General features: G+C 38.5%; 1 protein-coding gene across 1 annotated transcript in view; it reads left to right on the top strand.

Moving 5' to 3' along the window:
• Window positions 1-13,416, top strand: part of LOC146751491 (maltase-glucoamylase-like) — a 63,752-nt gene that overhangs the window by 40,463 nt on the left and 9,873 nt on the right. Inside the window, exons 16-22 of the mRNA XM_085534534.1 lie at window positions 599-737; window positions 825-958; window positions 3,087-3,121; window positions 3,522-3,638; window positions 8,143-8,291; window positions 11,786-11,870; window positions 12,523-12,579. Coding sequence (XP_085390660.1) covers window positions 599-737; window positions 825-958; window positions 3,087-3,121; window positions 3,522-3,638; window positions 8,143-8,291; window positions 11,786-11,870; window positions 12,523-12,579 — 716 coding nt within the window. The remainder of the gene's footprint in view (window positions 1-598; window positions 738-824; window positions 959-3,086; window positions 3,122-3,521; window positions 3,639-8,142; window positions 8,292-11,785; window positions 11,871-12,522; window positions 12,580-13,416) is intronic.

Raw genomic sequence — 13,416 nt, 5'->3', positions numbered from 1 at the left:
AAGTAACATTTCCGAGTCATTTTTTGGGTTGAAATCTGTGTGTTTTCACACCTAAAACAAGAGACCCCATAGTCTTTATTATGGCCTAGAGACCCCATAGTCTTTATTAAGGCCTAAAACAAGAGACCCCATAGTCGTTATGATGGCCAACCCCAACGTAGGCGATGCCAACCAAAAAAGTAACATTTCCAAGTCATTTTTTGGGTTGAAATCCATGTGTTTTCACACCTAAAACAAGAGACCCCATAGTCTTGATTATGGCCTAGAGACCCCATAGTCCTTATTATGGCCTAAAACAAGAGACCCCATAGTCGTTATGATGGCCAACCCCAACGTAGGCGATGCCAACCAAAAAAGTAACATTTCCAAGTCATTTTTTGGGTTGAAATCTGTGTGTTTTCACACCTAAAGCAAGAGACCCCATAGTCTCTATTATGGCCTAGAGACCCCATAGTCTTGATTATGGCCTAGAGACCCCATAGTCTTTATTAAGGCCAAAGGAAGCCAACCCCAACGTAGGCGATACCAACCAAAAAAGTAACATTTCCGAGTCATTTTTTGGGTTGAAATCTCTGTATTTTCACCCCATTTCCCACAGAATTGGGGAACAGAGAAGACGGCCTGGCCTACAAAACCCTTTGCATGGAGGGCGTCCATATTATGGCCGACGGCAGCGAGCGCCGCCATTACGACGTCCATAACCTCTACGGATGGTCCCAAACCAAACCTACCTTAGAGTAAGTCTTATTTTTTACTTCTTTTCCACTTTTTCACCCCAAAAACTGAGTCCTGATGATCATTTTTGACCCCAAACCCAACCCCAGTGCGTTGAGGAGGATCACGAAGGAGAGGGGGATCGTCATCACGCGCTCGACGTACCCCACAAGTGGGCAATGGGCCGGACATTGGTTGGGGGACAACACGGCGGCGTGGGACCAGTTGTACAAATCTATCATTGGTGAGTCGACGGAGATCCCAAAAACACGCGTTTTCAGCCCAAAAATCACATCCTTTCAACCCATTACTTCGATGAGGATGGACAGATCCCTCTTGACCCACGTTTTTTGCCCCAAAATCACGTCCTTTTCAATGTATGGGATCCCCATTGCTTGAAGATCGAAGGCCGGATCCTTCCTGACCCATTTCCTTCTTTTTTTGCCCCAAAATCACATCCATTTCAACATATAGGATCCCATTACTTCAATGACGATGGCCGGATCCTTCTTGACCCATTTCCTTCCTTTCTTGCCCCAAAATCACATCATTTTCACATATGGGATCCTCATTGCTTGAAGATCGAAGGCCGGATCCTTCTTGACCCATTTCCTTCCTTTTTTGCCCCAAAATCACATCCATTTCAACACATGGGATCCCCATTGCTTCAATGACGATGGCCGGATCCTTCTTGACCCATTTCCTTCCTTTCTTGCCCCAAAATCACATCCATTTCAACATATGGGATCCCCATTGCTTCAATGACGATGGCCGGATCCTTCTTGACCCATTTCCTCCTTTTCTTGCCCCAAAATCACATCCATTTCAACATATGGGATCCCCATTGCTTCAATGACGATGGCCAGATCCTTCTTGACCCATTTCCTTCCTTTCTTGCCCCAAAATCAAGTCCAAATTTTATCATCTCACTGTTGAAAATACCAACATCAAATGCCATTTTGGGGCTGAAAATACAAAATTTTATCATCTCACTGTTGAAAATACCAACATTAAATCTCATTTTGGGCTGAAAATACCGAATTTTATCGTCTCACTGTTGAAAATACCAACATCAAATCTCATTTTGGGTCTGAAAATACCAAATTTTATCATCTCATAATTGAAAATACCAACATTAAATCTCATTTTGGGGCTGAAAATACCAAATTTTATCATCTCGCTGTTGAAAATACCAACATTAAATCTCATTTTGGGGCTGAAAATACCAAATTTTATCGTCTCACCCTTGAAAATACCAACATCAAATCTCATTTTGGGGCTGAAAATACCAAATTTTATCATCTCACTGTTGAAAATACCAACATTAAATCTCATTTTGGGGCTGAAAATACCGAAATTTATCATCTCACCATTGAAAATACCAACATTAAATCTCATTTTGGGGCTGAAAATACCAAATTTTATCTTCTTATCATTGAAAATACCAACATTAAATCTCATTTTGGGGCTGAAAATACCAAATTTTATCGTCTCGCTGTTGAAAATACCAACATCAAATCTCATTTTGGGGCTGAAAATACCAAATTTTATCATCTCACTGTTGAAAATACCAACATCAAATCTCATTTTGGGGCTGAAAATACCAAATTTTATCATCTCACTGTTGAAAATACCAACATCAAATCACATTTTGGGGCTGAAAATACCAAATTTTATCATCTCACCATTGAAAATACCAACATCAAATCTCATTTTTGGGCTGAAAATACCAAATTTTATCATCTCACTGTTGAAAATACCAACATTAAATCTCATTTTGGGGCTGAAAATACCAAATTTTATCATCTCGCTGTTGAAAATACCAACATTAAATCTCATTTTGGGGCTGAAAATACCAAATTTTATCATCTCGCTGTTGAAAATACCAACATCAAATCTCATTTTGGGGCTGAAAATACCAAATTTTATCATCTCACTGTTGAAAATACCAACATCAAATCACATTTTTGGGCTGAAAATACCGAATCTTATCGTCTCGCTGTTGAAAATACGAACATCAAATCTCATTTTTGGGCTGAAAATACCAAATTTTATCATCTCACTGTTGAAAATACCAACATCAAATCACATTTTTGGGCTGAAAATACCGAATTTTATCGTCTCGCTGTTGAAAATACCAACATCAAATCTCATTTTGGGGTTGAAAATACTAAATTTTATCATCTCCCCATTGAAAATACCAGCATCAAATCTCATTTTGGGGCTAAAAGTACCGAATTTTATCATCTCGCTGTTGAAAATACCAACATCAAATCTCATTTTGGGGCTGAAAATACCGAATTTTATCGTCTCACTGTTGAAAATACCAAATATTTCGCAGCCAAAAACCCTAAATTCTCTTATTCTTGCAGGAATGATGGAGTTCAGCCTCTTTGGGGTATCCTACGTAAGTGCTTCATCCCAGTTTGATTTATAGGATTTCTATGGGATTTTGGTTATAGAATTAAAGGATTTGGGTCATTCATTGAATTAATGGATTTCTATGGGATTTTGGCCATTAAATTAAGAGATTTCTATGGGATTTTGGTCATTAAATTAATGGATTTCTATGGGATTTTGGCCATTAAATTAATGTATTTCTATGGGATTTTGGCCATTAAATTAAAGGATTTCTATGGGATTTTGGCCACTAAATTAATGTATTTCTATGGGATTTTGGCCATTAAATTAAAGGATTTCTATGGGATTTTGGCCATTAAATTAATGTATTTCTATGGGATTTTGGCCATGCATTGAATTAAAGGATTTTGGCCATAAAATTAATGATTTTTATGGTATTTTTTCAGACCGGAGCGGATATTTGTGGGTTTTTCTCTGATTCCGAGTACGAGCTCTGTGCCCGTTGGATGCAGTTGGGCGCCTTCTACCCCTTCTCAAGGAACCACAATGGGATCGGAAATAAGGTAAAAAAATGAAGAAATGGGCAAATTTTAACCAAATCTTTAATTTTTTCCCTTAAAACAGAGTCTATTTATCCCCTCCTCCCTTAAAGACTCTGAATTCCTCCCTTTTTTAATGCATTTTGAGGCAAATTTAGGCAAATTTAACGACAACCGCCACCAAATTAAACCATTTCAGACTGATAAAAACCCACATCAAAAACATGAAAAAATGGGAAAATTTTAACCAAATCTTTACTTTTTTCCCCCAATTCAGAGTCTCTTTATCCCTTCCCCCCCTTAAAGACTTTGAATTCCTCCCTTTTTTAATGCATTTTGAGGCAAATTTAGGCAAATTTAATGACAGCCGCCACCAAATTAAACCATTTCAAGATGATAAAAAACCACATCAAAAACATGAAGAAATGGGCAAATTTTAACCAAATCTTTACATTTTTCCCCCAATTCAGAGTCTATTTATCCCTTCCCCCCCCTTGAAGACTCTGAATTCCTCCCTTTTTTAATGCATTTTGAGGCAAATTTAGGCAAATTTAATGACAGCCGCCACCAAATTAAACCACATTCAAGATAATAAAAAACCACATAAAAACATGAAGAAATGGGCAAATTTTAACCAATTCTTCATCTTTTTCCCCCAATTCAGAGTCTCTTTATCCCCTCCCCCCTCAAAGACTTTGAATTCCTCCCTTTTTTAATGCATTTTGAGGCAAATTTAGGCAAATTTAACAACAACTGCCACCAAATCAAACCACTTTCAGACTGATAAAAACCCACATCAAAAACATGAAAAAATGGGCAAATTTTAACCAATTCTTGATCTTTTTCCCCCAATTCAGAGTCTCTTTATCCCCTCCCCATTAAAGACTTTGAATTCCTCCCTTTTTTAATGCATTTTGAGGCAAATTTAGGCAAATTTAACGACAGCCGCCACCAAATTAAACCATTTCAAGATGATAAAAAAACACATCAAAAACATGAAGAAATGGGCAAATTTTAACCAAATCTTTACTTTTTTCCCCCAATTCAGAGTCTCTTTATCCCCTTCCCCCTCAAAGACTTTGAATTCCTCCCTTTTTTAATGCATTTTGAGGCAAATTTAGGCAAATTTAACGACAACCGCCACCAAATTAAACCACTTTCAGAATGACGATAAAAACCATGTAAAAACATGAAGAAATGCGCAAATTTTAACCAATTCTTGATCTTTTCCCCCCATTCTGAGTCTTTTTCTTCCCCCCCCCCCCAAAGACTCTGAATTTCTTCCTATTTTTCACCATTTTGAGGCAAATTTAACCACGTCCGCCACCAAATTAAACCATTTCAAGATGACCAAAAACCACATCAAAAGCATGAAAAACTGGGCAAATTTTGACCAAATCTTCACTTTTTTCCCCCAATTCAGAGTCTCTTTATCCCTTCCCCCCCTTAAAGACTCTGAATTCCTCCCTTTTTAATGCATTTTGAAGCAAATTTAGGCAAATTTAACGACAACCGCCACCAAATTAAACCACTTTCAGAATGACGATAAAAACCATGTAAAAACGTGAAGAAATGGGCAAATTTTAACCAAATCTTTACTTTTTCCCCCAAAACAGAGTCTATTTATCCTTTCCCCTCCTTAAAGACTCTGAATTCCTCCCTTTTTTTAATGCATTTTGAGGCAAATTTAGGCAAATTTAACGACAGCCGCCACCAAATTAAACCATTTCAAGATGATAAAAAACCACATCAAAAGCATGAAAAAATGGGCAAATTTTAACCAAATCTTCATTTTTTCCCCCATTCTGAGTCTTTTTCTCCCCCCCCCCCCCCCCAAAGACTCTGAATTTCTTCCTATTTTTCACCATTTTGAGGCAAATTTAACCACGTCCGCCACCAAATTAAACCATTTCAAGATGATAAAAAACCGCATCAAAAGCATGAAAAATTGGGCAAATTTTAACCAATTCTTCACTTTTTCCCCTCAAAACAGAGTCTATTTATCCCCTCCCCCCCTTAAAGACACCGAATTCCTCCCTATTTTAATGCATTTTGAGGAATTTCTTCTGATTTTTACCATTTTTAGGCAAATTTTACCATATCCGCCACCAAATGAAACCATTTCAAGATGATAAAAAACCACATCAAAAGCATGAAAAATTGGGCAAATTTTAACCAAATCTTCACTTTTTTCCCCCAATCCAGAGTCTTTTTCTTCCCCCCCCCCCCCAAAGACTCTGAATTTCTTCCTATTTTTCACCATTTTGAGGCAAATTTAACCACGTCCGCCACCAAATTAAACCATTTCAAGATGATAAAAAACCACATTAAAAGCATGAAAAATTGGGCAAATTTTAACCAAATCTTCACTTTTTCCCCCCAAAACAGAGTCTCTTTATCTTTCCCCCCCCTCAAAGACTTTGAATTCCTCCCTTTTTTAATGCATTTTGAGGCAAATTTAGGCAAATTTAACCACGTCCGCCACCAAATTAAACCATTTCAAGATGATAAAAAACCACATCAAAAACATGAAGAAATGGGCAAATTTTAACCAAATCTTTACTTTTTTCCACCAATTCAGAGTCTCTTTATCCCTTCCCCCCCTTGAAGACTCTGAATTCCTCCCTTTTTTAATGCATTTTGAGGCAAATTTAGGCAAATTTAACGACAGCCGCCACCAAATTAAACCACATTCAGGATAATAAAAAACCACATAAAAACATGAAAAAATGGGCAAATTTTAACCAATTCTTCATCTTTTCCCCCCAATTCAGAGTCTCTTTATCCCTTCCCCCCCTTAAAGACTCTGAATTCCTCCCTTTTTTAATGCATTTTGAGGCAAATTTAGGCAAATTTAACGACAACCGCCACCAAATTAAACCACTTTCAGAATGACGATAAAAACCATGTAAAAACATGAAGAAATGGGCAAATTTTAACCAAATCTTTAATTTTTTCCCCCAAAACAGAGTCTATTTATCCCCTCCTCCCTTAAAGACTTTGAATTCCTCCCTTTTTTAATGCATTTTGAGGCAAATTTAGGCAAATTTAACGACAGCCGCCACCAAATTAAACCATTTCAAGATGATAAAAAACCACATCAAAAACATGAAGAAATGGGCAAATTTTAACCAATTCTTGATCTTTTTCCCCCAATTCAGAGTCTCTTTATCCCTTCCCCCCCCCTTGAAGACTCTGAATTCCTCCCTTTTTTAATGCATTTTGAGGCAAATTTAGGCAAATTTAATGACAGCCGCCACCAAATTAAAGCACTTTCAGAATGACGATAAAAACCATGTAAAAACATGAAGAAATGGGCAAATTTTAACCAATTCTTGATCTTTTTCCCCCAATTCAGAGTCTCTTTATCCCTTCCCCCCCTCAAAGACTTTGAATTCCTCCCTTTTTTAATGCATTTTGAGGCAAATTTAGGCAAATTTAACGACAACCGCCACCAAATTAAACCATTTCAAGATGATAAAAAACCACATTAAAAACATGAAGAAATGGGCAAATTTTAACCAATTCTTGATCTTTTTCCCCCAATTCAGAGTCTCTTTATCCCTTCCCCCCCTTGAAGACTCTGAATTCCTCCCTTTTTTAATGCATTTTGAGGCAAATTTAGGCAAATTTAACGACAGCCGCCATCAAATTAAACCACTTTCAGAATGATGATAAAAACCATGTAAAAACATGAAAAAATGGGCAAATTTTAACCAAATCTTCACTTTTTTCCCCCAATCCAGAGTCTCTTTATCCCTTCCCCCCCTCAAAGACTCTGAATTCCTCCCTTTTTTAATGCATTTTGAGGCAAATTTAGGCAAATTTAACGACAACCGCCACCAAATTAAACCATTTCAAGATGATAAAAAACCACATTAAAAGCATGAAAAATTGGGCAAATTTTAACCAAATCTTCACTTTTTCCCCCCAAAACAGAGTCTCTTTATCCTTCCCCCCTCAAAGACTTTGAATTCCTCCCTTTTTTAATGCATTTTGAGGCAAATTTAGGCAAATTTAACGACAACCGCCACCAAATTAAACCACTTTCAGAATGATGATAAAAACCCACGTCAAAAACATGAAAAAATGGGCAAATTTTAACGAATTCTATATCTTTTCCCCCCATTCTGAGTCTTTTTCTTCCCCCCCCCCCCAAAGACTCTGAATTTCTTCCTATTTTTCACCATTTTGAGGCAAATTTAACCACGTCCGCCACCAAATTAAACCATTTCAAGATGATAAAAAAACGCATCAAAAGCATGAAAAATTGGGCAAATTTTAACCAAATCTTTACTTTTTCCCCCCATTCTGAGTCTTTTTCTTCCCTCCCCCCCCCCCAAAGACACTAAATTCCTCCCTATTTTAATGCATTTTGAGGAATTTCTTCTGATTTTTACCATTTTCAGGCAAATTTAACCATATCCGACACCAAATTAAACCACATTCAGGATAATAAAAAACCACATAAAAACATGAAAAAATGGGCAAATTTTAACCAAATCTTCACTTTTTTTCCCCAAAACAGAGACAGGACCCCGTGGCCTGGAACTCCACCTTTGAATCTATATCCAGGGACGTATTGAATGTTCGCTATACATTATTGCCGTATCTCTATACATTAATGTTCCAGGCCTCGGCCTATGGCAGCACCGTCGTGCGCCCGCTGCTACATGAGTAAGGACCCAAAAATGACGTTTTTTGACCCAAAATTTGCTGCGTGGTCATAAAAAAATCATTATAATTGGAGTTGGTTGGGGGTTCCAATGGGGTTTGAGGAGGAATTTTGGGGTGAAATGGGGATGATTTGGGATTATGGCGTAGATTGCATGAGTAAGGACCCAAAAACGCCGTTTTTTGACCCAAAATCCACTGCATGGTCCTAAAATAATCATAATAGGGGTGGGGTGGGGGTGGCAATGGGAGTTTGGGGGTTTGAGGAGGAATTTTGGGGTGAAATGGGGATGATTTGGGGTCGAATGTGGATGATTTGGGATTATGGCGTAGATTACATGAGTAAGGACCCAAAAATGCCATTTTTTGACCCAAAATCTGCTGCGTGATCCCCCCAAAACCTCATTAAATAGGGGTGGGATGGGGATTCCAATGGGGATTTGCGGGTTGAGGAGGAATTTTGGGGTGAAATGGGGATGATTTGGGGTCGAATGCGGATGATTTGGGATTATGGCGTAGATTACACGAGTAAGGACCCCAAAATACCGTTTTTTGACCCAAAATCCACTGCATAATCCTAAAATAATCATAATAGGGGTGGGGTGGGGGTGGCAATGGGGATTTGCGGGTTGAGGAGGAATTTTGGGGTGAAATAGGGATGATTTGGGGTCGAATGTGGATGATTTGAGATTATGGCGTAGATTACACGAGTAAGGACCCAAAAACACCGTTTTTTGACCCAAAATCTCCTGCGTGATCCCCCCAAAACCTCATTAAATAGGGGTGGGATGGGGGTGGCAATGGGCGTTTGGGGTTGAGGAGGAATTTTGGGGTGAAATAGTGATGATTTGGGGACGAATGTGGATGATTTGGGATTATGGCGTAGATTACACGAGTAAGGACCCAAAAACGCCGTTTTTTGACCCAAAATCTGCTGCGTGATCCCCCCATAACCTCATTAAATAGGGGTGGGATGGGGGTTCCAATGGGGATTTGGGGTTTGAGGGTGGATTTTGGGGTGAAATGGGGATGATTTGGGGTAGAATGTGGATGATTTGGGATTATGGTGTAGATTACACGAGTAAGGACCCAAAAATGCCATTTTTTGACCCAAAATTCACTGTGTGATCCTAAAATAATCATTATAATAGGGGTGGGGTGGGGTTTCCAATGGGGTTTGAGGAGGAATTTTGGGGTGAAATGGGGATGATTTGGGGTTAAATGTGGATGATTTGGGATTGTGGCGTAGATTACATGAGTAAGGACCCCAAAAATGCTGTTTTTTAACCCAAAATCTGCTGCGTGATCCCCCCAAAACCTCATTAAATAGGGGTGGGATGGGGGTGGCAATGGGGATTTGGGGGTTGAGGGTGGATTTTGGGGTGAAATGTTGATGATTTGGGGTTAAATGGGGATGATTTGGGATTATGGTGTAGATTACATGAGTAAGGACCCAAAAACGCCGTTTTTTGACCCAAAATCCGCTGCATGGTCCTAAAATAATCATAATAGGGGTGGGGTGGAGGTTCGAATGGGGATTTGGGGTTTGAGGGTGGATTTTGGGGTGAAATCTTGATGATTTGGGGTTATTGGGGATGATTTGGGATTATGGCGTAGATTACATGAGTAAGGACCCAAAAATGCCATTTTTTGACCCAAAATCTACTGTGTGATCCCCCAAAAACCTCATTAAATAGGGGTGGGATGGGGGTGGCAATGGGAGTTTGGGGTTGAGGAGGAATTTTGGGGTGAAATGGGGATGATTTGGGGTTAAATGTGGATGATTTGGGATTATGGCATAGATTGCACGAGTATGGACCCAAAAACGCCATTTTTTGACCCAAAATTCACTGTGTGATCCCCCCAAAACCTCATTAAATAGGGGTGGGATGGGGGTGGCAATGGGGATTTGGGGGTTTGAGGGTGGATTTTGGGGTGAAATGGGGATGATTTGGGATCGAATGTGGATGATTTGGGATTATGGCATAGATTACACTAGTAAGGACCCAAAAACGCCATTTTTTGACCCAAAATCTGCTGCGTGATCCCCAAAAACCTCATTAAATAGGGGTGGGATGGGGGTTCCAATGAGGATTTGGGGGTTTGAGGGTGGATTTTGGGGTGAAATGTTGATGATTTGGGGTTAAATGGGGATGATTTGGGATTATGGCATAGATTGCATGAGTAAGGACCCAAAAATGATGTTTTTTGACCCAAAATCTGCTGCGTGATCCCCAAAAACCTCATTAAATAGGGGTGGGATGGGGGTTCCAATGGGGATTTGGGGTTTGAGGGTGGATTTTGGGGTGAAATGGGGATGATTTGGGGTCGAATGTGGATGATTTGGGATTATGGCATAGATTACACGAGTAAGGACCCAAAAACGACATTTTTTGACCCAAAATTCACGGTGTGATCCTAAAATAATCATTATAATTGGAGTGGGGTGGGGGTTCCAATGGGGTTTGAGGAGGAATTTTGGGGTGAAATGGGGATGATTTGGGGTCGAATGTGGATGATTTGGGATTATGGCGTAGATTGCATGAGTAAGGACCTGAAAACGCCGTTTTTTGACTCAAAATCTGCTGCGTGATCCCCCCAAAACCTCATTAAATAGGGGTGGGATGGGGGTGGCAATGGGGATTTGGGGGTTTGAGAGTGGATTTTGGGGTGAAATAGGGATGATTTGGGGTCGAATGTGGATGATTTGGGATTATGGCGTAGATTACACGAGTAAGGACCCAAAAATACCGTTTTTTGACCCAAAATCCACTGCATGGTCCTAAAATAATCATAATTGGGGTGGGGTGGGGGTGGCAATGGGGGTTTGGGGTTTGAGGGTGGATTTTGGGGTGAAATGGAGATGATTTGGGGTTAAATGTGGATGATTTGGGATTATGGCATAGATTACATGAGTAAGGACCCAAAACACTGTTTTTTGACCCAAAATCTACTGCGTGATCCCCCCAAAACCTCATTAAATAGGGGTGGGATGGGGGTGGCAATGGGGATTTGGGGGTTTGAGGGTGGATTTTGGGGTGAAATAGGGATGATTTGGGGTTGAATGTGGATGATTTGGGATTATGGCGTAGATTACATGAGTAAGGACCCAAAAACACTGTTTTTCGACCCAAAATCTCATTAAATAGGGGTGGGATGGGGGTTCCAATGGGGGTTTGCAGGTTGAGGGTGGATTTTGGGGTGAAACGGGGATGATTTGGGATTATGGGATAGATTTGGGGTTCAAGGATAGATTTTGGGTTAAATGTGGAGGATTTTGGGTTAAATGTGGATGATTTTGGGGTTAAATATGGATGATTTGGGATTATGGTGTAGATTTTGTGGTTAAATATGGATGATTTGGGATTATGGTTATTATACGTTATTAAAGTTCTTTTAATGAAAGGAAATTAAAGCCCTAATGAGGAAATATCCCAATTTGACCAAAAATGGTGAATTTCAACCCAAAACGAAGCCTCTGTTTTTTGCCATTTCAGGTTTGTGGATGATAAAACAACGTGGGAAATTTATAAGCAGTTTCTATGGGGGCCAGCGCTGCTTATCAGCCCCGTGTTAGATAAGGTAAAAATGGTAAATTTTGGGGTAAAAAGGGGAAATATTGGGAAATAATGAAAATGTGAATATTTGAGGGGGAGTTTGGATGTTTTATGAGAATTAAGGGGTTTTTGGGGATAATTAAGGCAAAATTGGTTAATTACAGGTAGAAATTAATGAAAATATTCATATTTTATGAGAATTAAGGTTTTTTGGTGATAATTAAGGCAAAAATGGTTAATTTCAGGTAGAAATTAGTGAAAATATTCATATTTTATGAGAATTGAGGTTTTTTGGGGATAATTAAGACAAAAATGGTTAATTTCAGGTAGAAATTAATGAAAATATTCATATTTTATGAGAATTAAGTTTTTTTGGGGATAATTAAGTCAAAAATGGCTAATTTCAGGTAGAAATTAATGAAAATATTCATATTTTATGAGAATTAAGGTTTTTTGGTGATAATTCAGTCAAAAATGGTTAATTTCAGGTAGAAATTAACAAAAAATTCATATTTGAGGGAGTTTGAATGATATTTTATGAGAAAAAAGGGATTTTTTGGTGATAATTAAGGCAAAAATGGTTAATTACAGGATTTTAGGGTGAGTTTCGATGTTATTTTATGAGAATTAAGGGGGGTATTTTTGGTGTTAATTATGGCAAAATTGGTTAATTTCAGGGCGCTGTGACGGTCAATGCGTATTTCCCGAACGCCCGCTGGTATAATTATTACACAGTGAGTAATTAACGTAATTAACAGCTCTTCCCTAATTAACTTCAGGTATTAATTAAGATGTAAATATGGCCCTTTCGAGACTGAATTTTTGGGGTGAATTCATCCAAATTTGGGGTTTTTTAGTGAAAATATGGCGCCGTTAGCGCTGAGATGAACCTGTTTAACGCTGAAACGAATCCGCTTCGTTTAATGAACCAATTATGGCTTTTTTTGCCCCAAAACGGGGTGAGAACGTGGGTTTTGGGTCAGAACGGCTGTTTTGGGTGAGAATTCATGTTTTTACCTATTTTTAGGTGAATTTTAGGTCTTTTTAGCGAAACACGGAGTGATTTCCAAAGGGGCGACACCAACTTTATTAATACGATTTCTTAATAAAATTGATGGAATTTGTGAAATTTAAGACAAAATTTCTCCCTCCCCAGCAAAAAAATAATATAAATTTTGGGGTAAAATTCACATTTTTACCTATTTTCATCAGAATTTCAGGTTTTGTTGTGAAAAAACAGAGCGATTTTGGGGCTTAAAGATGCCATTTTTCTTCATATTCAATATAATTCATTAAGCCTACAAAATAATTAATATTTTTGACTCTTTTTTCCCTTTTTCCCCCTATTTTTGGGGTAAAAACAGTGAATTTTGGGGTCTGTTGAAAAATATGATGTTTGGTTCAAATATAGGTGTGAAAATACAGAGTATTTCCCAATCTTAATGACGCCAAGCTCCGGTTTCGTTAATATTACATAATATTATGTTAATTGATAGAATAATTTACGCAATTTTGGGTTTTTTATCCCAAAAATAAGACAAGAAAATCAGCTTTTTGGTGTAAATTCATAA

Source organism: Coturnix japonica, unplaced genomic scaffold (assembly GCF_054131305.1).
Source record: "Coturnix japonica strain WE unplaced genomic scaffold, WE-NBRP24 Scf084, whole genome shotgun sequence".
NCBI classification, from domain to species: domain Eukaryota; kingdom Metazoa; phylum Chordata; class Aves; order Galliformes; family Phasianidae; genus Coturnix; species Coturnix japonica.
This window is presented reverse-complemented; position numbering and strand designations above follow the sequence as displayed.